Below are 26,462 nucleotides of genomic sequence, written 5' to 3'. Positions count from 1 at the left end.
TTCAAAGTAACCAGTGCTATAGATGCAAAAAAACCCAACAACTCACCCAATACTACTTCAAAACAAACATATCAAACTTGATTTTCATTAGAATGTTATTTCTTCACACTAATAAATCAAAAAACAAAGACCCAGATATTTATATATATTTATATATATTTATATATATATATCATATATATAAATATATATAAAGCAATGCAAACAATTATTGAGCTTCATCTTCTGGACAAGAATGCCAAGTTAGTCTCTCTTCATAAAAAGCAATTACAATCTGAGGACACTTCATATTTGCCTCTTTTGCCAGCACCAAGTCTGCCTCATCTGAATCTTTCCATTTCATGAGAAACATTAATTCTCCACTGCTGTCCATGGCACCAATTATTCATTCAGGATCAAGGCCTCTGGCAAAGCCTCTTGGTTTATCAGCAGCATCTCTTTTCTTCTTTGAGTTGCTATCATCAGATTCACTGTCAGATAAAGATTTTCTTTTTGTACCATCTTTTTCTTTACCAGCTTTTTGAGAATTGAGAAATGCTTCAATTAACTCTGGACAATCTAAATTTTCTTCAGGTTCCCAAGTATTGTCAGCATCTGTAAATCCCTTCCACTTCAGGAAATACTCCACCTTCCCATTCACTACACGTCGGTCCAGTACTTTTACCACCACAAATTCTTCAGGCTCTGCCTCTTCTACATTTTTACTCTTTCCATTTTGTTTCTTTCCCATTTTTTGCAATGTAGTTTTATTGGAGGCCATTTTTTAAATATTTTTTAAGATTTTATTTATTTATTTGACAGAGAGAGACACAGCGAGAGAGAGAGCACAAGCAGGGGGAGTGGGAGAGGGAGAAGCAGGCTTCCCGCTGAGCAGGGAGCCCGATGCGGGGCTCGATCCCAGGACCCTAGGATAATGACCTGAGCCGAAGGCAGACGCTTAACGACTGAGCCACCCAGGCGCCCCATTGGAGGCCATTTTTTATTGCAGACTTGAAGAGCTATTATTCACTGCCACCGAGCTGCTCCGGGTCCCGGGTCTGCAGCGTCTCTGGCCCTGCGTGCCTCAAACTCCAGCCACATCCAAGGAGCTAAGTTGAGATTTTCAGGGACACATTCAGGATGCTGCACCCAGCACGGGCCCTCCACAGGGAAAGAGAGATGGGGTTAGTTGACTCTTTCCGTAAGAACTGACAGTGCAGGGTCAAGTCTCTTGATAAAGCATTCACTTTTAAAAAAGCTTTTGTGGGTAGCTGGGTGGCTCAGTCAGTTAAGTGTCTGCCTTTGGATCAAGTCATGATCCTAGGGTCTTGGGATCAAGTCCCGCATCGGGCTTCCTGTTCATCAAGGAGTCTGCTTCTCCCTCTCCCACTCCCCCTGCTTGTGCTCTCTCTTGCTGTCAAAATAAATAAAATCTGTTAGAAAGCATTTGTGTGTGTATAGCCACATTCAAAGCAGCATTGTTCACAATAGCCAAGAGGTGGAAACAACCCAAGTCCATGGACAAGATGAATAGATAAACAAAATGTGGTACATACATACAATGGAATGTTATTTAGCCTTAAAATGGAAGGAAATCCTGACATGCGCTCCAACATGGATGAACCTTGAGAACATTATGCCAAGTGAAATAAGCCAGTCACAAAAAGAAAGATATTGTGTGATTCTACTTATATGATGTATCAGGAGTAATTAAACTCATAGAAACAGCAAGTACAAGGGGGGCCCCGGGGAGGGGGGGGGGGGGGGGGGGGGGGGGGGGGGGGGAGGCAGGGAGGAACAGGAAGCTGTTGTTTAAAAGGTAGAGTTTCAGTTTTGCAAGATGGAAAGTTCTGGAGATAGGTTGCATAACAACGTGAAAGTGCTTAACACTGAAAAATGGTTAAAGTGGCAAATTTTATGTTGTCTATTTTGCCACAATTTTTTTAAAAAAGCATTTTGTGAATCTGCTGTCTTCTACTGAGTGGGATGTAGACAGCTCTATTTTTTATACCTTTGGATCCTACACTTGTAGGACAGTCTGAGGGGCTGGTCCTCCAAGCTCCATGCAGCTCTGATGGAAAGTTCTCAAAGCCCATAGCTTCCTGCAGGAGGCAGAGGTCCCAGGCCTGGGAGTCCTTGGCAGCTGGAATGGACAGCCTCACGGCAGGCATGGGAGGAGGCTGTCAGGACGACTCAGGTCAGAGTCCCTGTGAAGTCGAGCAGAGCAAGGAGCCTGTGCCTGAGAATTCTTGGCAGTGTTCCCCTCCTCGACCCTGGCTTTGAGAATGAAGGGGTCAGCACAGAACTGCCCTTCCCAATGATGCCCAAACATACCAGTCTTTTCTTTCTCGTCTGTCTGTCGTCCTGTTGCTTGCTCTGGGTTGGCTAAAGGCCCTTCTAGACAGCAGGAGAGTTATAAATGTCGATGTTCCCTACGATAGGCTGAATGATGGCCCTAAAAAATATCCAGGTCGTAATTCCTGGCCCCTGTGAATGTTAGCTTATCTGGCAAAGGAGACTTGCACACCGTATTGAATCAAGGATCTTGCGATGGGGAGATTACCCTGGATTGTCTGGATGGACCCTAAATGTAATTGCAAACTGTCCTTTAGAGGTAAGCAGGAGACTGGACACAGAAGAGTGAAGGCAAGGTGAGATTTGAAGAGAGATTTGAAGTTGCAACCCTCCAGCCTTTGAAGATGAAGGAAGGTTCCTCCAAGGCAAGGGACGCAAGAGCACTAGAGGCTGGGAAGGACAAGGAAAGGACTCTCCCCTAGACGCTTGGGAAGGAGTGATACCTTAATTTCATCCCAGTGAAACTAGTTTCAGACTTCTGACTCCCAACCGTGAGAGAATCAATGTGTGTTGTTTTAAGCAACCAAATTTGTGGTAATTTTTAATAGCAGCCCTAGGAAACGAATCTACCCTTCGTGGTAGGCTGGCTGGCCCATGCCCTCCTTCATCCCAGCAGCTTTAGATCCACCAGAAGGGGATGAATGGAGAGGCACTGAAGTGCACCCTGCATTCCTTGGGGATCTCTACTGGAATGTGGGGGAGCAGAGCCCTGGGGATGCAGCATGAGAAATGCCCCAGCAGGGAGAAAGAGCGTCAGCCTCGTGCTGGCTCCCTGAGAACCTGGAAGCAGGCTACAGGAACCCCCAGGAGCTGCCCCCTGCGTGCTCAATGACCCAGGATGAGCAGGGTCAAGTTCGGGAGCAAAGAAAAATCTCAGAGTCCTAGTGGTGACAGAGCCCGAGCAGACATGTCTCAGGCAGGGAGGAACCTGGGCTCGGACCAACAGTCTTCAGAACAACCAGGCCCAGAGTCAAAGTTCACAACCTCCAAAAGGGGCAGAGCCCCAGGGTTGAAGACAGGGCATAACTGCCCACGTGTGGCTTCTCCTCGCATGTTCCCTGATGCACCCCTAGAGTCCTTGCTGGAGAGGCCCCGGGCAGGGCCTGGAAGCCTACACCACAACCCTGTCACAGCTGCCAAGTGGTGAGCATTCTCTCTATGTGCTCAGTGCTAATGTCACTCCCCTTGTGGGCTCTTCTGGGGAACTTTATTGCTTTTGTCCCCTGATCATGGTGAATTTTTCTCTCACTTATTTTCTGTCTTTTCTCGACTGCCTGTGAGCTGTCTCAAAGCCTGTGTGGTGGCAAGACACCTTCATAAATAAATGGTTACTTTAAAAAAAAAAACTTTCAGAGAAAGCAAATGTTAAGGACACTCCCCACCCCTGGTTTCACCTCACCTCCACTAACTGAATTCAAGAGATGAAGAAGAAATCAGCTGGATTATTAGGTGTCCCTGTGCTCTATTAATACTTAACAGATTATCCCCCAAATTTAAAACCACCATTTTATTTTGTCCAAGATCTTGTAGGACAGAACTTGGCTGGACAGTTCTTGCTTGGAGTCCCTCATGCAATTTCACTAAGGGGTCTGCTGAAGCCATAGTCATCTGAAGGCTTGACTGGGCTGGAGCTCCAAGGTGGCTTCACTCATGGGATGCCGGCTGACAGCTGCGAGATCAGGGGGCCACCAACCAGAGCATTTATGTGTAGCCTCTCCATGTGGCCTGGGCTTCCTCACAACATGGTGGCCTCAGATCCTTCAGGGTTGTTTTGTTTTTTATATTTAGTCTCTCCGAGCCCTGAAAGTGAGAGACCTAATATATAACACTGCCTTAAAAAAAATAAATAACAGGGGCGCCTGGGTGGCTCAGTCGATTAGGCGTCTGCCTTCAGCTCAGGTCATGATCTCAGGGTCGTGGGATTGAGCCCCGCTTGAGGATTCTCTCCCCCTGCTCTCTCACTCTCTCAAATAAATAAATAAATCTTTCAAAAAAAATAACAACTTTCTTGAGACATAATCCTTATAAGGTATAAAATTTTAGTATAGTCACAGAGTTGTGCAACCACCACCACTATCCATTTTCAGAGTGTTTTTGCCACTCAAAAGGAACCCCATACCCATTATCTGTCACCCCCCATTCCTCCCTCCCTCCAGGCCTGTCCTGACGGTGGAGGCACTTCTGTACCTCGGTATGACCAGCTGAGCCCCACCGAGCTGCCGTTCTTGTTGGGTCGGCCAAAAGCGGACCCAGAGGCCCCTTGCTCTGGGCCTTCAGTTCTCACTCCCTCTTCTAGGTGGAGGGATTCAGTGGGTGCGGGGAGGGCAGCCCTGCTTTTGCTTGCACTTCTCCATAAATTATTTTCTCACTTCTGCCAAAAGCTGCCCCCAAAGCCGCCCAAACTCTCATGAGAAACAAAACTGTCATGTCTCACAGGCTGCTTGGGTTTCTACCACTTCCTTCCTCTGAAGTGATGAAGTACAAACCATGAACCTGTTGGGATTCATGCATTCAATAAATATTTATTAACAGTCTGCTTTGTGACATGAACTATTTTAGGAACCGGGGCTGCCTTCCTGAACAAAAATACAGAAATCCCTGTTCCCCTGGATCTTTTTGAGTGGAGAGAAAGGAGTAAGGAATAAGCAAATTAAATAGCATGTCACAAAGTGAAAATTACTATGGGGACCTAGAGCAGAGCAAGCAGGAAAGGGAATGCGAGAGGGATGGCAGTTTTAAATAGGGTGGTCAGGGCAGGCCTCACCAAGAGAGTGACAAGGGGGAAATGCAGGGAGAAAAGCATAAGTGCAAAACCCTTTGCTGGGTCTCCTTTGTCTCTGAATAAATTCCTGACTTTAAACATGGCCTTCAGCTTGTGCATGGCCTGGATCCTGCTTTCTCCAGTCTCACCAACACAAAGTCCACTACGTAAATACACACACACACACACACACACACACACACACACACACACACACTGACCAGCCTTGAATATGTGGACTCTCCCCGTGTCCCACACAGCAGGTATGTAATGCTGCTCACAGCATAAACATAAAATAACAGAAGGTTCGTGAGAGAACAGAGGAGGCTAGCTGAATGGAGCAACACGGAAAACAAACAAAAGCCCTAGCTATCGGGGTGCCGGGCTGGCTCAGTCGCTACAGCATGCATTGCTTGACCTCGGGGCTGTGAGTTTGAGCCCTACGTTGGGTGTGGAGCCTACTGGAGAAAATAAAAAATCCTAGCCATAAAGTGAGGCTTCCAACCTCAAGCTCATTTATAACCGCAGATCATCAGCATGTGAAGGGTCAGTTAGAGGTCATCCATTCCACCCCTCGGTGGGGCCCAGAGAGAGATGGTGGCATTCTTGGGGTCACACAGCCTTATCTGCACACCAAGGTCAGATATTCTGCAGGAATAACATTTTACGCATGCAGGTTTTTTTATGAGACTTCAAGTTCCTCTATTGAGTGTTGGAAGGAGAAATGACCGGTTAGACTTCCCCTCTACCAACTGACCACGGCTGACCTGAGTGCCTAAGTTAAAGGGCCCCTTGCAGATCTCTGTGACCCCCAAGGCAGCATGGTCTTTCCTGACTGAGGATTCTGTCTAGGGGCTCTAGGTGTGTGCTGGAAAGAAAAGCGTGGGCTCTTTGTTGTTTCTCAGGAGGAGGGGATTGTCAAAACAAAGAACCCGGAAAGAATCTTGCCATGGACTGAGGCTTGGCCCACTCTGGTGTGATCTTGTGAACTGGGATTCTGTGGTTGGCACCAAATTCTCTGCCTGGGGGCCAGAGGAGGGGAGTCTCTGGTGCCTCGGAAAGAAAAGGGGCACTTTAGAACTTCAGGACTAAAGTGTGATAAGCATAACACACATGAGGAAGTTAGAACTAAGTGTGAAGTTCATCAGATTGTGACAAAGCCAACAAAAACAGTCAAATGAATAAAGCTGTGTTATCAATCCTTCTATAGGGGGATGGAGATGGGGGGTAAGCGGGTGCATGAGAGCCTGCTTGTGTGAAGGTCAAGTCTTATTACTACTTCCCCAGATGATTCCACCTAAATCACCAAATCCCTCCCAAGCTCTTGGGGCCCAGATGCTTCAAGAATATCCATAAGCCCTTCTCCCAATTGCCTCCTCCATGGGCTAGTGCCTCCCCCACCGCAGGCCTCCCTCCCAGACCTCATCATGGTCTCGGTCCCATATTCTCTCCCCGAGGCTGCCCCCATCCCTGACTTCCCTCTAACCCCCACTATCCTTCAAATTGAAGCTCTTAGAAGCTGTGTGACCCTAAGCAAGTGTCTTGACCTTTTGCAATCTGTTTCCGGTCCAGAAGCATTTGTGCTGGTGATGACAAGGCCCATCATTTATTGAGCAAGGTCCCACTGCCCCGTGCAGTGCTGAAAATTTAACATACGGGTCTTCATTTAAGCCTCACAATACCCCTATGACATAGATTCTGTTATTTTCATCTGATTGGCTAGGAAACTGAGGCTCAGAAACGTAAAACCATTTGCCTGAGGTCCCATCGCCAGTACTTGGCTGACTCAGGATTTGAACTGAGGTCATACTCCAGGCTCAAGTCCCCTACTACTGTTTCTGGTAAGGTTTCCCTGAGGATTCCCCTTTCCCACAGGGGGACTGGCAAAGTGTTCCTAAGTATATTTAAAAATGAAATACTGTTAAAGGTCACTCATCCACCAGAAACGTCTCCCCCTCCAGCCACCAAAACTGGATGGGTGAAATGGAGAGTCAACACACTAACCAAGATACCAGTAAGAAAAAAGTTTACCACCCTCGCAATCAAAGAAATACAAGTTAAAATTAAAACTGTGTGTTGCTTTTTGCTTATCAGACTGGGAAAGATAGAAAAAGAATGGCTACACTAAAGCCCGGGGGCATAATTTAATTTACTCCTAATTTATTGCTATTTGTCCATAGAATGGACTTGACAATTTTTCACTCAACATGTTAATCTTCGCTGGGTTTGTTAGAAGAGCAACAAACTGTAATGATAGTTGCAAAGACAAGTCAAGTGCAAAACAAGGTAAGGGGCCAAACGGAGCGCAGGTGGTCGCCCGCGCTGTGCTTGCGACTCGGGCTGGCGCGCCGCTGGCTGGGTAGGGGTGGGTGCGCCACAGGCCGCCTGAGGCCACACGCGGGGACTACAACTCCCGGGCGCCCGCGCGCCCGCCTCGCCCCGACCATGTGACCTCCCGGCCCGGATCGCGATTGCTGCGGCGGCGGCGGCGGCGGCGGCGGCGGCGGCGGCGGCGGCGGCGGCGGCGGCGAGACGGCCTCGGAGCGAGGAGTCCCGAGCGACTGGCAGCGGTAGTCCCGGCGCCACCGTCAGCGGCCACGCGGAGAGGGTGGACGGGAGCAGGGTTGAGGGGACGCGGGAGGCGGAGCCGGCGGTGGCTTAGCTGTGGGGTTTTCTCTTATTCGTGCCTCCTGCTGGGAGTTAGTCCGGCCCGAAGAGCAGCGGGGGCGCGGTGGGTGAAGACAGTCTTGACCGGAGGTCCCCTGCCCCGGGCGCAGGGACTTGGGGGAGATTCCGAGAGGCCCCCGTCAGGAGGGAAGTCCCCGTGCCCTTCACACACCGAGGGCCGGCTCCCTGTCCTGGCGAGCTGGTGGGGTGAGTCTCGGGGGGGGGGGGGGGGGGAAGAGCACCCCAGGTCCAGCTGCTTTCCATCCTCCCTACATTTGGGTAGGAAGTAGCATTTCAGACAAACTGGTTTTTTAGGCAGAATTCATCTGGGTGGAGAGAATGATAGCTTGCAAGACTCTTTGGTCTTTGAAGAAATCATAATTTTCTTCATTCCGTGAATATCATAGAATTTAAGATACAGGAAGCCAATACTGGTCATTTAGTCAAACGGCCACCCCCACCTGCTGCTAGCCCTCTAAAAGGGGAAACAGATGGGAAGAGCTTGTGAGAAGTTCCTGAGCCAGGCATTGCAGGACAGGGCCCTTAACCTCCCCCAGAACTCTTGGGTTTATAAATGAGAGAGCTCTTCTCAAAGTGTAAGTAACCTTAGATTCGAACATAAAGAAGAAAACAAGTCCCCGATTGCTCTCTTCTTCACCGCAGCCCCTCCCTGCCCAGGGTGGGGCCCTGAAGAAGGCGAGGATAAGGTAGACTCAGGGGCTGGAGGCTGAGATTCTGCCTAAGTGAGGAAACAAGAGTAGGGCGCTGCCTCTTACGTATCTGACCACAGGGCCCTTTCATTGAAAAGGGCACCCCAAGTCAGGGTGTGCTGATTTGAATCTTTTTCTCCAGCAAAAAGGCAAGGGTGGGTGAGCCTTTATCCTTCCTGGACTCCTCGCTCCCCGGTCAGGTAGAACTACTGTCTGGGCGCTTCCAGCTTGGAACATACTAGACTGTCCGTCTTCCTCTGGCCACCTCCTGATCCTCCTGCTTGGGAAGATGTCCTAGCCATCTGCCTTCCTGGCCGGGTTAGGTGTCTCCCCGGGGGCTTCCTTCCCTGTGCCTCCTCTCACTCACCACATTCACCCTGTTGTAATGTTCCCTTCCCTCTCCCCCCAGCAAACGGTTAACTCCTCGAGGGCCGAGGACTTGTCTCATCTGTCTATCTCCAGCATCTGCACCCCTAGCAAAACCAAAGTCAGTGTTTCTCAGCTGAATTACTTGGATTGCTTTGTGGGTGTTCAAGTCTACAGCAGAAGCTGTTTTGAGGTCCCCGAGACAGCTGGCCCAGGCCCAAGGATGACAGAAGGAAGCCAGTTAGGGAACTTCTCTGATTAACTAGCCGTTGGGGGACATTCCAGTCATGCCAACTGCTTTATTAGGTGAACTCAGAGAAGGGGCATGGTGCAACACCCGCCACCTTCCCCACTGCAGAGATGGTGCTCGAGGCTTCTGCTGAAGCTGAATGAGCATAACTCCAGTGTCAACGGAGTTTCACAGGATGATTTGTGCTTGCTTTCCCCTGTCCATCAGACCTGTACCTCTGAAACAAATAATACATTATATGTTAAAAAAAAAAAAAAGGCTTTTTGAAATCTTAACAAGGGATGTTTCTGGATAGTAGGACTCAAAATGATTTCTGCTTTCTTTTTGGTACTGTTTCAGCTTTTACGTTAAACAAGTACACCCCCCCCCCTCACATTGGGGGAGTAAGAATCTATTTTTATTTTAGAATTCTTCCACATGATTTTTAAATGACTGCGTAGGTTTCCATTTTCTTATGAGATCTTGGGCAAATCCCTCTCCTGTTGGGACTCATTTTCCCCATCTGGGAATGAGATGGGGTTAGAGAGGGGCCAAGTTGGACTAGACCAGTGTTTTTCACACTGAGTTCCAGCGGAGTTTGGACTGCTCTCCCCTCTTCACTCAGAGCCCTGGTTTTATATGCTGGAGTTACAAGGAAGATTTTATTTGCTGGTGATCCCTGGCCAAGGAAAAAAAGAAAAAGAAAAAAGCTGAAAGCCAGGGGACCAAAAGCCTCTGAGAAAACTAATGTGTCCTGGGGATGTGCTGCCCTGGTGACTATAGTTAATACTACTGTATTGTATGTTTGAGAGTTGCTGAGAGAGTAGGTCTTAAAAGTTCTCATCACAAGAAAAAACTTTGTGACTTTGTGTGGTATTGGATATTAACCAGTCTTAACTGGTGATCATTTCACAATATATACAAATATCGAATCCTGTTGTATACTCGAAATTAATATAAAGTTACATGTCAATTATATCACAATAAAAAAAAATTCCTAAGGACACTCTAGCTCTGACACTTGGGGATTCTAATACCTGTCTTAGAAGGCAAAGGCTTCTATCACCCGATCCCGCTCGCCCAGGATCTCCTTAGCTGGAGAAGAGTTGCTGCTGCTGACCAAGGTTCTACTTACCCAGTGATGGGAGGAGACCTTCCTTTCCCTGAGACGGTGAACTAATGTTGATCCCTCCGGCTTTAATCTTGCCAAACACAGTCATTAAGCCTGGTGTGGGTATTGAGGATTGCTACCCGGCTCTCTTCCTCTTCTTGTCTTTCCTTGGTGAGCAAGAGGCAGCATGGTATCCTGGAATGCACAGCGCTTTGGCATCCAGCTCGACCCGGCTTTGAATCCCAGCTCTGCCAACTTACTAGCTCTTTGACCTTCAGCAAGTGACCCTTCTGAGCCTAGTTTCCCCAGTTTTCCTTTCTCTATGATGGGCCTAATTGTCCCTGTCACATAGAAGACGGTTGTGAAATGAGATAATGCACAAAAAGCCATTGATGCCACCCCAAACACAGGCCGGGCAAGGCGCTTTTTGAGAAGGGCATTCAGATGGGTGCGGCACGGTCAGTGCATCTACCTTTGTTCTTTCTGTAAGGCTGGGAGCTCATCAAGGGCAGAGACGTTAACCTTTGTCCAGAATGCTGGGCACAGAAGGGGGTCAGCAAATGTTTAGTGAGTGAGCGCACAGATGTGGAGTAGAGTGGAGACAGCTGCCCCTGGCCCCTCCATGATACACATGGCCAGGGCAGAATGACTAGGACCCCAGGGAAAGAGAGGCAGTCAGTTCTCAGTCTAGTCCTTCCCCATTGGGTTTGGAGGGCACAGAGGGGACATCTCAGCATGACCTGAGAACACTGACCTGTGTGGTACCCCCTATACCTCACGTCCATCTCGAATAGGGCCAGCTCAATTATAGCTCTGCTACTGACCCACTGTGGGACCTTGGGTAAGTCCCTACCCTGTCTGGCCTCAGTTGGTCCTGATGACCACTAGTGGCCCTTCCAGCCCTTAAGACCAGTGACCTCGTTCCTCTAGGCCTTTAGCGGTGGCTGCTGGAGAGCATTAGGGACCATGACGTTTACTGCCTTAAGCCCCCTGAAATGCAAATTCCCTTCTCTTTCAGATGCATTTCATCTTCTCCAATGAGGTGGTGCTTCTGTTTGATTTCTGGAGTGTCCACAGTCCTGCAGGTAAGAATTGGGAAGCCTAGGCTTATAGCTTGGAAAGCCTTGTAGCTCTGGGAAGTGGAGAGCCTGGGTTCCCTTCACTGTTGGACTCTGGGGACATTTAAGTGAGCCTGACTCCTCTTACATAAACACTGAGCAGGAACTATGCATTTATAATTCCAAGCACTGCCTTTCACATCACAAAAGGCTCCATATTTCACTGATCGTCACAAGGCCCAGAGAGAGGCCAGTATACAGTTTTTGCCTCTATGACACGAGAAGGAACTGAAGCCCAAAGAGGCGAAGAGGGCCACATAGAGGGTAAGTAGTGAGCCAGAACTAGATCGAGGCCTCTTGTGGCCTCCTAGCACCTACCTCCTGCCATATACAGCACCAGCTCAGAAGCCCAGAACAGCTGCTACCGGCTAGACCTCAAATGAGACACCAGTTTGCAAGAGAATGGTGTTGCTTTGACTTGAAAAGGCAGAGCTGGGCCCAAATTCATGATATAGTTCTTTTTCAACTTAAATAACTATCTTAAAAGTGGGCGGAAAAATGGCCCAAGTGCCCAGCCCTGCAGATGCTGATGAAATAAAGCTCGGTCATCCCTACAGCGGGTTACCACCCCCTACCACCCCCGTAAGCCCAGTCATTGTAGTATTCCTTCTCGAGGTTCCGAGTTGACTGGGCTCAGCTAAGCAGTCCCCACTCACAGCCTCTCATGCAGGTGCAATCAGACAGTGGCTGGAACTGGAGTCCTCCTGAAGGCTTCCCCACGCTTGTGTCTCCTGGCTGCTGCTGGTTGTCACGGGGGTGGGGGGCGGGGGGCGGGAGTTACCAGCTGAATAACTACGTGTGGCGTCTCCTGTGGCCCGGGCTTCCCCTGTGGCAGGGCAGCTGGGTTCCAGGAGTGAGTGTGTCAAGAGAACAAGGTGGAAGTACACGGGATTTTTAAGACCTAGCCTTGGAAGTCACAGAGCCTCGCTTGCACCTTGCGCGGTGAGGAAGTCACAAAGGTCTTCTCAGCCTAAAAGGGAGGGGACATGGACTCCACCACTTGATGGCAGGGGTGTTGACACTCTAAGAAGAACATGTGGGATGGGTGGCCATCCTTGGACAACAGACTGTATCACAGATACTGTGAAGCCTCAGAAATAAGGCAGATCTGTGTGAACGGAGGGGAACCTCTGTACGAGGTGTACTTGGATGACGTCAGATGCGGAAGAACATGCACAGGTCGAGGCCCACAGGCACAGGGTATCCCTGGAGAGCTGTATAGGAAAAGGTTCTGGGGAGAGGACTGGGGTTTTAGGGACTGGGCTGGGAAGAAGACTTACCTTTCACTGTATGTCCTTTGGTCCCTGTTGAATTCATACCACGTGCATGTAATTACATGTCATTTTATATTTTAAAATATCACCTTCTATCTTTTGTAGATGATTTCCTCCTGGGAGCCCAATAAAATAACTATAGCTGGCCCATTTAGTAGCCCTCCTTGTCTTGTAAAACAGAAGTAGCAATTAGCTGCTAATTTTACAGCAGCTCTCCTAAGCACTTCATGTTTTCTGTACAATAACTTAGTGGTGTTTTCCACTATTATAAAAGCATATACACAGTAGAAACTTTGGAAAATTAGGTGAGAAGAAAGTAAAAATCTTTTATATCCTAGTCTGCTGAGGTAATTATGACTCCTTTGCAGTATCTCCCTCCTTCCAGACTTTGCCTATACATACTCCTACTCAGGACCTTGCTGTACATGCCCTTCCCTTAACAAGAAGTCATGACAGAGACTTGTGCCGCCTGGGTGGGGGGGAGCCGCTGGGGGCAGGGGTATGTGACCTCTTCAGCCTCGGCCCCTGGCTCTTCCAGACCTGGTTTCTCTTCCTGATCTCAAAGCCATACCCCAAAATAGGCCATCCATCCCAAGAGCCGGAAAGGGAAAGAGACAGTGAAGTTCTGAGCCCAAGGAGGGTGGGGAAGAAAAGAGAGGGAGATGGAATGGATTCAGAGGGACTGGTGGAGGCGCTCTGCTGCCACCTTCCCGGGTCCTGAGGGAAGCTGCCAGAAGGGGATCAGTGCTTACTTGGCCAGGTCTCTGCAACTCAGCTTTGTTTGACAGGCATGGCCCTTTCAGTGCTGGTGGTCCTGCTCCTGGCTGTGTTGTATGAAAGCATCAAGGTTGGCAAAGCCAAGCTGCTCTACCAGGCCACAGTGGGCATGTCCATCCCCACCAGCCAGCTCACTGAGGAGACAGACCAGGATTCTTCCAGCTCAGACCCACCCCCGGTCAGCAGAACCCGCCTCAGGTAACAGGCACGGTGTGTGGGGAAGGGCAACGTGCTCACATTGACCCTGAGAGAGAGGCTGGGCCCAGAGGGCATTGGCCCCACTTCACAGAAAGCAAACTGAGGCCCAAGGGAGGACCAGGACTTGCCAAAGTGCTTACAGTGAGTAAGTAGTGAGGTGAGCTAGAGCCCAGGTCTCCTGGTGCCTAGGCCAGAGCCCTACAAACAGCCACTCGGGAGGCTCAGATCTTCAGAACTCTGATGCAGGCCTCAGTCCCGCAACAGGGGTGTCCACCCAGTCCTCCTCCAAATCTCAGCAGCCTTTCCTAGGTCACTAAGGCTTCCAAACCCAGGATAGAATCTGCAGCTGTCCCTACACAAATAGTAAGGATTGCTTGTCAGCAGTGGACCAATCTTGGCAGGGGCGCTCCCTCTTCCCTCCCTCCCACCCCAGTCTGGTAAGGCAGCCGCGTGGGGTCCCACATCTGCCCTCTCTCCAGCTCCAGCTGTGCTTCCCGAGCCTGCCTGCTCCTTACGCGGGTGTTTCTGCTGTTCACAACCAGCCTGCAAGGGAGGTATCCTTATTCCTCCTTTACTGATGAGGAAATTTAAGTTCAGAGAGGTTAAGATATTTGTGCTAAGCCACAGTAAGTGGCAGAGCTAGGAGCTGATCTTTCCATTGTAATACTGCCTCCCACAGCAGATTCAGAAAGAAAAACATACGTGCCTTACTGATGATTTTGTATTATCCTTTATCAGACATGACAGAATACATATCTCATTTTCCCTTTTTGCCTTGGATGCCAGGAAGCTCAGAGCTGAATATAGTAGAGACATGATTGCCCAAGGCTCCTTATACAGGCCCTGTCCCCTATCAATGGTTTCTCATATATCTCTTTAGAAAGAAATCTCTTCTGGGTCAAGCACACAAATTATAAATAAGCTGGTCCTGTAACTCAGCTGCTCTAATTCATGACACCAGCTCATTACCACCATTAACTTGACTCTCCTTTTCATCTAGGTGGTTTTTCTGTCACTTTGGCCAGTCTCTAATCCATGTCATTCAGGTGGTCATAGGCTACTTCATGATGCTGGCTGTCATGTCGTATAACACGTGGATCTTCTTTGGTGTGATCCTCGGCTCTGCTGTGGGCTACTATCTAGCCTACCCGCTTCTCAGCATGGTTTAGCTGGTGAGGGCTATGCAGGCACTGGGGGCTGGAGAGACCTGGGGCCCCCTCTTGCAGACATTGAACTTCCAGCCCGTGTCTCCTGTTTCTTCTTATGGCTGTTTGGCTCCCCTCAGTCCCAGCTCCTGGAGACGTCCTGCTGAAGCCAGCACTTGCTGCCTGGAGTTCAGAGGCCCCTGCAGCTACCTCTGTCCTCAGCCAGCCTGCACCGGGCCTGGACATGAGCTTTTTGTGCCTTAGTAAAGCTGCTGTGACCTGAGGGAGAATGGAGAGACCAGAACCTGGGGGCAGGGTTGTTGAGCCCATGATGACTTATCTCTGACTCAAAATTAAGAATTTCCAAAGATCTTCAAGGCGGGGAGATGGGTTCTGGGTGACAAAGAGCACGAAAGCTGCATACCTTCTGCCCTCGTGATTTGTGCCTTACAGAGAGGAGCACCTTCAGAGTTCCCGACCTCTTCTGTCTTTGAGGGACGGAGACCGAGCTGGCTCCTTTTTCTCACCTTTCTGCCTCTGGGACACATAAAGATGGTCTGTTCTGTGGATCACGGTGACAAACTAAGATTTTTCATTTTTCCCAGTGGACCCCTGGTTCGCAATTTTGCACATGAATACAGAATTTTTAGCAAAATGACTTCATCGGATTCCTGCTGGATAGCTGCGTCTGCTGGGAACTGTTTCTCTTTCTTGTGGGGCATGACGGCAGAGTCACGGCCGAGGGGCGGGACTGTTCTCAAGGCCCCTGACCTATCCTCTGGATGGTGAGCTGCTCCCATCACACAGCACTGCCTGCAGAGGAAGGCAGTCTAGAGGGGCCTGGGGTGCTTTTCAGGACCCCAGTGCTCCCTTTTATCCTGCTCCTCCTTTTATGCAGAACAGAGAATTGTTGGATATCCAGTATTTCGTATTCTCTAGTTCTTACCTACTGCTCACCCATCTCATCTGGTGGGGAGACACGGTTCATTCACTGAAAATACTGGGTAAGCCACGGGGAGTGTCGACTGAGGACGCAGTAAGCAGTCAAACCAAAGCATTACCCGTAGAGTTAGATGGGACTCTTCAGATAGTTCACTTGACAGAGAAGCAAACACGAGACCCAGGGAGGGAACATCGCGGCTGGATAGTGGAATGTCTATGCTCAAGTACCTCACGGGCTAGATGAAAGACGGTCTTAAGCTTTGGGAATTAAAAAAGAAATAGGCGTTTTAATAAATATTATTTTTAAACAATCTGTGACCATTCTTGTGTTTCTGCTCAAACAGCAAGCACATGCCACCCTTGTAGCCACTGCAGGAGCTGAGGGGGCAAATGCAGCTGGTAGTGCTGGCCGTAGGGCGGTCCAAGGACGGAGTCTGTCCATCTGCTAGGAAGACAACTCCGTGCTCAGGGTAGCCAGCCCTGAAACACTGTGCCCTGAGGCAGACACCCCACAGCCTAGCCTCGCTGGGAGTCGTTCTCACATTCACACACCGAGTCCCGACTGGGTGCTGCCCGCTGTGAGAAAAACAACTAGCTGCCACGTGGACTGCAAGGCACCTTCTCTCCCTGAGGGTGGCAGCAAAAATACATCAAAACCACTTTTTAATTTGCAGTGAGAACTGTAACAGAAAGTAGGTGACCCTTTCAGTACTGACCAGTGCAACCTCCCCACCGAAGCAGCAAATTGGAAGGCTGCTCCGTGGCACGAGGTGGGTGAGGTTTCTCTAGCACATTCTTGTTGCTGGAGCCTCACGTACCCAGTTATACATCCTGATCAGCTAAGGCTCCCTCCCCTGGGGCACTGCTGACATGAGCACTTCCATGGGTGATCGGCAACCTCTCTGGTTTGATACAGTGGTAATACATGTGGTGAGGGCTTTTAAAAAAATGTGTGCGCTCCTGTGAATTGTGTAAGACTGTTGAATCACAGATCTGTACTTCTGAAACAAATAACGCAACATATTTTAAGAAAAAAGAAAAAGAAGAAGATAGCAGGAGAGGAAGAATGAAGGGGAGTAAGTCAGAGGGGGAGACGAACCAGGAGAGATGATGGACTCTGAAAAACAAACTGAGGGTTCTAGAGGGGAGGAGGGTAGGGGGATGGGTTCGCCTGGTGATGGGTATTAAAGAGGGCACATTCTGCATGGAGCACTGGGTGTTATGAACAAACAATGAATCATGGAACACTACACCAGAACAAATGATGTAATATATGGTGATTAACATAACAATAAAAAAATTAAAAAAAAATGTGTGCGCTCTAAAGAAGCTGGTTAGACTAAGCGTTTCAACATTCTTCACGGCCAAGTCACAAAAGGTGGTACTTTTTCTACCCGAAGTTTTTTTTTAAATTTAACATCTATCTCGTGCTTTTTATGTGCCAGGCGGTGTTCTAAGCACTTCACAATATGAACTTATTTAACCCTCACAACCAGGTACAAACTCTTTGTCCTTGTGTTAGACAAGAGGAAGCTGAGGCACAGAGAAGTTAAAGTCGCCAGCTCAGGGGCGGCCGAGCTGGGCTGCAGCACCAGGCGGCCTGCCCCGAGTCTGCTCATCAGCGGTCACCCAGCTCAGGGGCGGCAGAGCTGGGCTGCAGCACCAGGCGGCCTGCCCCGAGTCTGCTCATCAGCGCAGATGAGCACGAGGCTCACAGGGTAACTGGCCAAGGCCACACGGCACCCAGTGCCACGAGGCTGTGAACGCAGACAGTGGGCGCTGAAAAGCCCATGCTGTGTGTTTTACCCCAACAGGGCTGAGATTCTCTTTCAGGAGATCCGGCCTGAGGCCCGGGAGCCTGGATTTTGACAAGCACCACTGCCCCTCTTCCCCCAGCCCAGTGATGGATGCCACATGGTGGACAAATAGGCTGGCCAGGATTTGAATTCTCGTTCTCCTGCTTCCTAGCTGTGTAATCTTGGGCAAGTTAATTTAACTCTCTAAGCCTTGGTCTCTCTATAAAATGGGTTAAGTGTCTTATGCAAAGGGCTGCTGGAGATGAGACAGTCTGTGTAAAGTGCTCAACAACAAAGTTTAGTAAACAGTGGCTCTTACTGCCTCCCAGCCCTATTTACGGCACACAGGCTCACAAAGGATCTGTCTTCACAAAGGATGGGGTCAGGCCACCGGAATTCAGGACCCGCTCTTATAAACATTTTAAACCAGAGAACACTTTTATTAAAATTATTCTTTTTCAAGACTGGTTGCATGGTCTTTGGAAAATCCTGAAATAAATAAAATGACCACAGATATTTTCTCACTACTCTTCTCTGCATTCGTCCTGGCCCCGAGTCCAGAGGGAATGGAAGCTGCTCTCAAAGTGAAGAATCAGTCAGGTGCCACGATGCCCAACAATGCAAGATAGGGACCCTCCCACCTTCTATGCAGGGCTTCCTAGGGTGTAGGACCAAATGTGCCAGAGCAAGCGGACAGTATGACCAGTTCTCAGATAACCATGTGCCCCAAGCTAGGATGTGGCTAGGATGAGCTGGGACAGCAGAGTGGTGACTTTCTTGAAAGCCTGAGTTCCAGGGTTAGGTGCAAAGGGAGTATATCACAGTGCTTTCGTGCATGTGAACCAACCCTGGTCTGTTCCAACTCCTACCCTGAGAGTCCCAGAGAGGAGCACAGCCACCCTTAGAGCCAAATTCCATTTCTCCCCAAAAGCTTGAGACAGGTTTCATTGCAGACATTTATTTTAGTTTTGTTAATTTCAAATATTCATTGACCTCTTGTATCAGATTTAAGGCAGAGAAAAGATACATGTCCCAGGACTGCAGGCAAGGCTGTTAACTGAACCAGGGTTTGGACTGTGTAGTCCACCCTAGGTTCCACCGGGAAGACCTCCCCCGAGACGACAGGTCCCGTTGCTGGTGCACAATTGAGCATCGGGAGGCAGATCAGTCTGAGTTAGTGAAGAGAATAAAAAGCTTGGAAGAGGGCAGGATTCTTGTAGGTGACTGGCTGCAGGCAACCCACCAGCCCTTCCTCCCAAGGGAACTCTGAGGCGGGACCCCAACATTGTGAAGACAGGCTCACACTCCTCTCGGACCAGCTGGGCGGGGCGCTCAGAAGTTGGCTAACTCAGGTATGCGCACTGCTGTCCTCAGAATGCTCACCTTCACCTCACCCTGCGGCTTGTCTAGACACAGGGCTGGCTGTGCAAAATCATGCTTAGGGAAGGGTCGGTAGAGAAAACCTTCGCACCAGTTTCCTGGGTCTTCATCCCAGCCAGTCAATGTCATCATCATCATCATCATCTCCAAAAAGGGGTGCTGGGGGCGGCCGTCCCTTCATGCTCTGACAAAACAGGAAAGAGCAGTCAGTCCTCACCTGGCCCTGCACTAGACAGCCCTCCCGCCTGTGTGAGGTGTAGCGAACCGACACCTGTTCCCCGGCTCCAGGTTGGGAAGGAGGGTGTTGGTTAGGGTTTTACTGAAAGGACTAAGCCTGCGGCCAGCTTCCAGATAAGTTTGCTGGGCTTCCAGATAAAGCTGAAACAAGCAGAGAAGGGAGGCAATCTTCCAACACACAGACAAGAAGACCAACACTGGCTAATTTTGTCATTTATTTGTGAAACACATGTATTGATTTGACAGGTTTCTTCTCATGCAGTGACTTACACATTTCGTGTGGGAAAAGAAGGGTCGATGGGGGAGAGATGCAAGTGGGAGGAAGAAAGAGAGAAGCAGAGCAGCCCTGAGGGGAGAGAGAAGATGCAAGAAGGGAGGTTGGGAAGAATACAGCTCCATCTGAAGAAACGTTGTGGCCTATGGTGGCCTGTCTGGTTCTGGACGTGCCCGCACCATGTAAAAGGGCTGAGTTCAGAGGCTTGGCCACATTAGCCAGTGGCGAATCCAAGAGATGATGAAAGCCCAGGAGCACAGGGCCACAGCCCCCAACACCTCTGAGCTCACTGGCCCTTCCCTCGCTCCCTCCACCCAGGTAGTAGGAAAAGGGAGATGAACAGGCCACGGAGGAAACCCTCCCCCACTTTTCATGACTTGAGCTCCTGGCCTTTTTCTTCTAGATTGGTGGGAACAGGTCCCACAGGGGTAGCAGGGATTGACGCTGGAGAAAGGCACACACGGAGTTTCCCGTTCTGAGCTACTCTGGCCCAGGGTCTGGCCAAACAGAAGGCAGCATGATGCGGTCAGGGGTCCCTGGTACGGACCTTGTATCTCTCTCTGGGCCTCAACTAAATGATCTTTAAACTCTGACAGTAGTGAATTAAAAGGTGGCTCAGTGCTTCTGTTTTATTCCAGCTACAGTTCTGGCTCTGCATTCACTAGCATTATAACCTTGAGCGTATTACTTAATCTTGCTGAGCCTCAGTCCTCTTTTCTATAAAATAGGATAAAATCTTCACTGGGTTAATAAGAGTGTTAAATGAGAATGTCTGTGAAGTTTTCAGAGTATCCCAGAAACAGAAATTAACTTGGTAGTATTCATATTAATACCAATAATATACTGCTAACTGAACATTCCAACTATATTTAGGGCAGCCACCTGGGATACTCGACTGGCTTTTTGTTTTTATTTCTAAGCGCAGAATTCATATTCAGAACTCCTGAATGAAAACTTACTTCTTGGGCAGAAAGGCCAACGGGAGGAGATGGTGCCCCTCCCCGCAGAGGAGCGCAGGCAGGAGGCGAGGGCGTCGGTACACGCAAGCCGGCTTCTCGCTCGGCCACAGCCATTTCCCCAAGGTTTTGGCAAAAGCAAAACCCACTCTGGCTGACACATGAGGGCAGAAAAATGTGCCCCCAATCACCTCACAGTTCTGTCCTTGGGACAGGCTGAGCTTGAAGCTGATCTGTGTTCTCCACCCACATTTCACTCTGGTGACATTCCCGTCAGAGCAGTCAGATGTCCTAGGGACAGCCTAACTCCGCACGTGGGGACAACAGACGCGAGGATCGGGGCTCTGATCCAGGCTCTGTGAGCAAGCCGCCCTCCGGCCGTCACTTTGGAGCTTTGGAGAGCGGGGTCATGCTATCGGTACGGGGTGTCGTGAGGACAAAACAAGGCAGTAGCTTGGAAAGCAGGCTGAGGACGCGGAAAGGCCCAGAAACAGGTAGTCTTAGAAGAAGCCTGGGGTTTCGGTCCTAGCTCTGCCACTAGCTCCCTCTGTGGCTGTAGGTAAATCATCCTTCTGAGCCTCAGTTTGTCTATGAATAAGGACACAAGACAGGAACTTCAAAGTCCCTTCTGATTATAAAAGAGACATAATCTCTGACCAGATCTGAGGGAACCTGAGGCCTTAGCATTCTAGTGCAGGACTAAGCAGTCCAACTTCCTTCACTGAAAGTAGAAATCATTCCTGCATGGACACAGATCGTGATCCTTTTTCAGGAATGAAGCGGTATCTGCCCATCCCCACTGTGCTTACAGAGCTGCCCCCTCCCGGCCCTACGCCTGCTCCCACAGGGCGCTGCACACGGAGCCCAGGGCGTGGGCCACCCACAGACTCCACTCCTCTTCTCAGAGCCAGTGGGGAAGGGCCCCTGGGAGGTGGTGTGAGGACTGGGCAGTGCCTGGGATTTCCTTACCACCTCATCTTCATCCTCCTCCTCAGGCTGTGCTTTGGGCCTTGAAACTTTCAGAGTTGCCCCTTTAAATAGTTCATCTTCTTCATCCCCTGAGAGACTGAAGGAAAAATCAAGAAAATCAAGTCATAGAAAATGGTGTTGTTGGGGCGCCTGGGTGGCTCAGTCGGTTTAGCGGCTGCCTTCGGCTCAGGTCATGGTCCCAGGGTCCTGGGATTGAGCCCCGCATTGGGCTCCCTGCTCAGCGGGGAGCCTACTTCTGTCCTCTCTTTCTGTCAAATAAATAAATAAAATCTTAAAAAAAAAAAAAAAAAGAAAATGGTGTTATTTCTGTTCCTGTTCTAGGCCACAGGGCCCACAAGCTCTGGAGAAAGAATCCAACAGCTGTGCTAATCGCCCAGGGATTCCTCCCGCCTCTAAACTGGCCTCTAGCACTCGACTCCCTCCATGACCTACAGCCAGAATGATCTTCATAAACTAATACATCAGGCCATGTCACTTTTTTGCTTAAATCCCTTTAACAGCTTTTCACGGTAGCTAAAATCCAAACTTCTAAGAGTGACACAAAATCTCACGTGCCTTGTCCCTACTTCATTCTCCAATCTCAGATTAACACCATTCTCCTACTTACTGTGCCCTGCTTAGTTCCTTGACTTTCATGTCCTCTCCTACCACAGGGCCTTTGCATGTGCTGTGCCTGCTTTCTACAATCTCTTCCTCCCAATCTTGGCATTGAAGGCTCCTTTCCATCCTTTAGGTACCAGTTTAAACATTGCCTTCTAAGAATCCTTCCCTAACCATTCTATCTTTAAAGTAGAGTAACTCCCCCTTTATTTTCTATTATATGAATAGAGAATTTCTTTTTTTAAGCACTTTTTTAAAGCATACTTTTATAATACATAAATATTTGTTTGTCTTCCCCCCTAGACTGCAAGCTCCTTAACTCAAGAACCAAATCTGCCTTGCCTACCACCTACTGCAGTGCTGACCACAGAGCCTCTTACATAGTAGGCATTATTGAACAAATACATGAGTGAGTAAGTGAATCAGACAGTCCTTCTCTGAGGATGAGTTACCAGCCCTGGAAACACCAGCCACAACCTCCACATACAGCTGCCTTGTCCTGGAAACTGCTCAGGAAGACGTACCTGGCATGCTGAGAAGAGTGGCTGGACCCACTTGCTGCTCCGACAGTTAGTGAACTTGCCTCTGTGTTTTCTAGCTCCTTAAAGGGAGCAGTGGAGTTAGGGACATTCTCATCTTTCTTGAGCTCTGGAGGCTGAGGCTCTTCTCCTAGACTTTCAGGCCCCAAGGCTAGTGGGTCCTCTTTCATGGAATGTGAAGTCAGGGATAGTCTTGTGGAGCCTTCTGGCTCCCCGACGTAGGCATTTTCCAATGGGCTAGCAGCAAGCGTCTCCTCGCACTCAGAGTCCACAAGCACAGGGCCCGGAGGCTCAGGGGGAATTGAAGTTGGGGGCCCCAGAGGTCGCCGGGAGGGGACACAAGCCAGTTCGGGTGCGAGAGAATCACCTTTTATCTCTGAGCGCGCCTCTGCTTCTGCGGGCTCCCCTTCCCTTCCCTGTACCTCATCCTGGGGAGCAGAGAGGGCCTGAGGGGGCAGGGGGACAGCCTCCTGGACTGCCTGCTCCGCTGACACCAGGGGGGACTGCTGCGACTCCCTACTCAGGGGCGCTGGGGGCGGCCCAGAACTGGCCGAGACCGAGCGCTCCCAGGAGGGTGTCTGGGGCTTCTCTTCCTCCTCTTCCTCCTCCTCTTCTTCATTGCTGCTCTGTCCCTTGTCTTGCTCGGGCTGATTTAACAGCTGAAGAGTCACCATCTGTTCAAAAGCCAAGAGGAGGAGATGCTCACTGACAGGAAAACAGCAGACACTCCTACTTCTTTGCTCCCTGACAGCACAGCTGCTCGTGCAGGTCGAATGCCAGCTTCTTCCTCTAGCCCGAGGCTGCCCTCATCTTTCCAGATAAAAATCATGCCACTTTTCCTGATTCTTGAGGAACAGTCTTGAATACCTTTTAGATTTATGATCCCTCAAAAGGCCCTTAAGCCACAAGATTCCCACTTCAGTGCAAAAGTCACCGGCCGGCCCTACCTTGATGGTGTTCATGATGGTCCCCAGAACGGCCCTGCCGCCATAAGATTCCTCCAGCTCGAACTCTCCCCGCAATGACTGGAACACCTGGTTCATGATCTTCTTGACCTGCGTGAAGACGCGAGGAGAGCAAAACAAAATCTATGCTGCCAAAATCAAGTGATTTAAGTGATGCAGGTAAATGCCAGAGAGGGGTTGGGAGGGCTGAAAGGAAGCCCTCTGGGTACCGTAGTACGCGCCACAGCTGGTCCTGAACTGAGAGGCCGAAGGCTGTCACTGTGGAGAGGGCAAAATTAAATAAGGAACAGCATTCTTTGGAAGGGTTATCAATGACTGGCAAGCTGCGGCCCATGTTTATCGATGCCTCCTCGTGCTGAGGCCACCATGCGAGCTGCCGCGGGCTCTGAGGACTGGTGCTAGCAGATGCTGGGCAGGCTCCTCATTGTGCTGATTTAGAGACATTTCCCTTATCTGTCAAAACCCCAGGACAGGGCCCTCTGGGGTTTCTCACCAAAGTGATAGGCTCCAAAGAGTTCATTTTTACTGAAGCCAGTCAAGTGGTGTATCACTAAAGTCAGAAGAAAAGCTGCCAACACAACAAATTGGCCACATTCTTCCCGAAGGCCTGATAGGCACATTCAATCCCTTGATATGACCTGGGATGTGTCTTCGAAATGCCCACTCACCTTTTCTGAGGGGTCAGCGGCAGCAGCCGCAACTCCAGACACGTGGGGCTTGGTCTCCAGGTCCTTGGCGTGCTGTTCATTTTGCTCTGTCAGGGCCGTGACTTGGGCCTGGAGGGCTAGACACTGCAAAACAACAGACTGGGGCTGTGGCCTTGGGAGCCTGGACTGCCAGGTGAAAGTCAGGACACCGGGAGGTCGAGAACCATCCTAAGCATCCAGTGTTAACCTCAAGTAGGTCTGCTGGTGTCCATAAGCCCCCACACACCCCAGGCCTGCCGACTCAGGGCATTCTTTTTCCTCATCCCTCAGTCTCAACTTCACCTCCTCTTCCCCACCAAGGTCACTTGCCTTATTCCTTATCACGTTCAAGAGCATGATGGAAAAAGGGGGGAATATAAGTCCAATGACACAGACATATGAAAACCGGCCATTAGAAGCACCTGTAAGACTGCCTTCAACATCTCTGAGTCAAAGATTTTTAACTAGATACTGTAAGGAAAGAAAATCACCTCCAGATAGGGGGGCTGTCATACCATAACCCTAAACCATCTTCCATCTCTGTCACTTTCATGCCAGTGACCCACCAGATGCAGGCCCCACCCCACCTCCATGCCTCTGCCCGGGGCATTCTGCTGCCTTGGGCACCTCACTTCACCTCATCAACACTACTGGTCCTTCTTGGCTCTGCTCCCTCAGGCACTTCCTCTTTCGGGTCTCACGACACTTCATGCTTATCTTTGTTTCTCTCCTGCTCCCTTTCTGGATTGTGAGATGCTTAAGGGCAGTCCTTTCCCTAACACAGTATCTGGACTATCACCGGCACTCAATAAATATTTGCTTCATAAATGATCAAATAACGGAATTAAATACGTTCCGGAACACTAGTGTCGCTTTTTCCTTTTCTAGGTCACAGACCTGTCTTCCCGAAATCAGTATGTGAAAGATTACCGATAAATTGGAGAGCTGAACAAGTGTGTTTTGGCTTTCAAGCTATTAACACCTTTTAGGTTCAGAAGGATTTACAAGACCCAACCCATTTGCCTCAAATTAACTGGGCCGCCTAAGCTGTCTCGCCTGGGGAAACGCCTACCTTTTCCTGAAGGTGGAGCAGCTTCTGCTGGTTGGCATCTCTCTGCACACAAACCTCCTGGTACTGCTGTTGGTGCTCACCCCTGGCAGAGGCCAGCAGCTGCTCACACTTTGCTTCCCACTGGGTCTGCAGCTCAGCCTGCACCAGAGACAGCTGCCAAGAGAACACGATCACCATATGAGGGCAGAGGGCACAGTCGCATCTAGGGAAGCCCATCTTTCCTAAGGCAAAAAGAATAAGCTAACAGCCTAGATTTAATAGGGACACAACTATTTGAAAGATCTTGATTACTTTGAAAGTAAATGTACTTTTTTAATATAGATACGTAGATGTCATTGGTGGTCAGGATTCTAAAAGCTACTCCAACCAGAGAAATGGGTGACTGTTTAGACAGGTCGCTAGAGGATAGAGCCATACTGTAATCTTTTCGGAGTCTGGGCCCTAAACTTCACAGGTTCAGACGAAACAGTTTTGTCAAAATCCCCAGAGGAGACTAAACTGAGGGCACCAATTCACTCAACAGTCGACACACAAATATGAATTTATGAACTTACGAGGAAAAAAGTCTCTGTCAAATGAACTAGAGACCCAGGTGTGTCCTGTCACTGTCCCTGGTCTCCCTGCCTGATTACCTAAATAAATCCCTTCTCTTCAAGGACGGTAACAGGCCTGAAGACGCATTTCCAAAATGCTTCAGTTTCCTGTTACCTGCTCTGCAGCTGCTTGGTCTGTGGACACCCGAGCCTTTTTCAAGAGCTGCCGAAGCTTGTCCAATTCCTCCTGGTAGGACTTGCGGATTTCATCGATCTCCTCCTCAGCCTGACAGCGCTCTTGAGCGGACTTCTTTTTCCTTTCAGAGAGGTTCTTGGGAATAAGAGAACCATCATCAGCTCTAGCTGTTTCACAGAGGATAAATGCAGAAGATGGTGACAGTGGTGGTAGTTTTTGACCTGGGTCTTCCTGGAAACAATTCAATGTTTAATTTTTCTTCTATATTTAATATTCTTGGATACTGAGTGACAAAAATTGTGACAAGAAGGAAAAGAAGTTCTTTATCTACCACTCTATTAAGAGATAGGGAACATCTTAACAGTGGTAAGGGCACAGGGAAGTGGACATTTTCATACCTGCTAGTAGGAAAATAAATGAGTGTTCTCTCTTTGGATGGCAATTTAGCAGTACTGTGAAAGGATTTTCAAAATACATCCAGAAATTGCACAAATTCTCATTTATCTTAAGGAAGCAATAAATCATGTTCACAAAGACTGTGGTACATGGATGGTCACTGTACTGCTTTCTCTTACAATGAAAAACTGAAAACAGTCCCCCCAAATC

General features: G+C 49.4%; 2 protein-coding genes, 1 long non-coding RNA gene and 1 pseudogene across 3 annotated transcripts in view; 1 reads left to right on the top strand and 3 right to left on the bottom strand.

Annotated features, from left to right (window-relative positions):
• Positions 1-202: 202 nt before the first annotated feature.
• On the bottom strand, positions 203-760 carry LOC112836438 (chromobox protein homolog 3 pseudogene; annotated as a pseudogene).
• Positions 761-7,576: 6,816 nt separating this feature from the next.
• SLC31A2 (solute carrier family 31 member 2) lies at positions 7,577-15,943 on the top strand. The gene is made up of 4 exons (XM_025888149.2): positions 7,577-7,665; positions 11,197-11,263; positions 13,359-13,545; positions 14,546-15,943. The coding sequence occupies exons 2-4, from the start codon at positions 11,197-11,199 to the stop codon at positions 14,712-14,714; spliced, it is 423 nt and encodes a 140-aa protein (XP_025743934.1). The 5' UTR covers positions 7,577-7,665; the 3' UTR covers positions 14,715-15,943.
• Positions 9,123-11,202, bottom strand: LOC112836440 (uncharacterized). The gene is made up of 2 exons (XR_003211478.2): positions 10,203-11,202; positions 9,123-9,305 (listed from the first exon to the last, which is right to left on the bottom strand). It is a non-coding gene; the product is annotated as an uncharacterized lncRNA (long non-coding RNA).
• Positions 15,944-18,360: 2,417 nt separating the features above from the next.
• FKBP15 (FKBP prolyl isomerase family member 15) overlaps positions 18,361-26,462 on the bottom strand; it is a 57,139-nt gene continuing 49,037 nt past the window's right edge. The window contains exons 22-28 of the mRNA XM_025888148.2: positions 25,836-25,991; positions 25,128-25,280; positions 24,038-24,160; positions 23,352-23,459; positions 22,390-23,078; positions 21,245-21,341; positions 18,361-18,992 (exon numbers count right to left, since the gene is read on the bottom strand). Of these exons, the coding sequence (XP_025743933.2) occupies positions 18,915-18,992; positions 21,245-21,341; positions 22,390-23,078; positions 23,352-23,459; positions 24,038-24,160; positions 25,128-25,280; positions 25,836-25,991 (1,404 nt within the window). The 3' untranslated portion in view covers positions 18,361-18,914. The remainder of the gene's footprint in view (positions 18,993-21,244; positions 21,342-22,389; positions 23,079-23,351; positions 23,460-24,037; positions 24,161-25,127; positions 25,281-25,835; positions 25,992-26,462) is intronic.

This window comes from Callorhinus ursinus, unplaced genomic scaffold (genome assembly GCF_003265705.2).
Source record: "Callorhinus ursinus isolate GAN/ISIS: 27379988/994484 unplaced genomic scaffold, GSC_fseal_2.0 scaffold24, whole genome shotgun sequence".
NCBI classification, from domain to species: domain Eukaryota; kingdom Metazoa; phylum Chordata; class Mammalia; order Carnivora; family Otariidae; genus Callorhinus; species Callorhinus ursinus.
The sequence above is the reverse complement of the archived record's forward strand: the minus strand, read 5'-3'. Positions and strand labels throughout refer to the sequence as shown.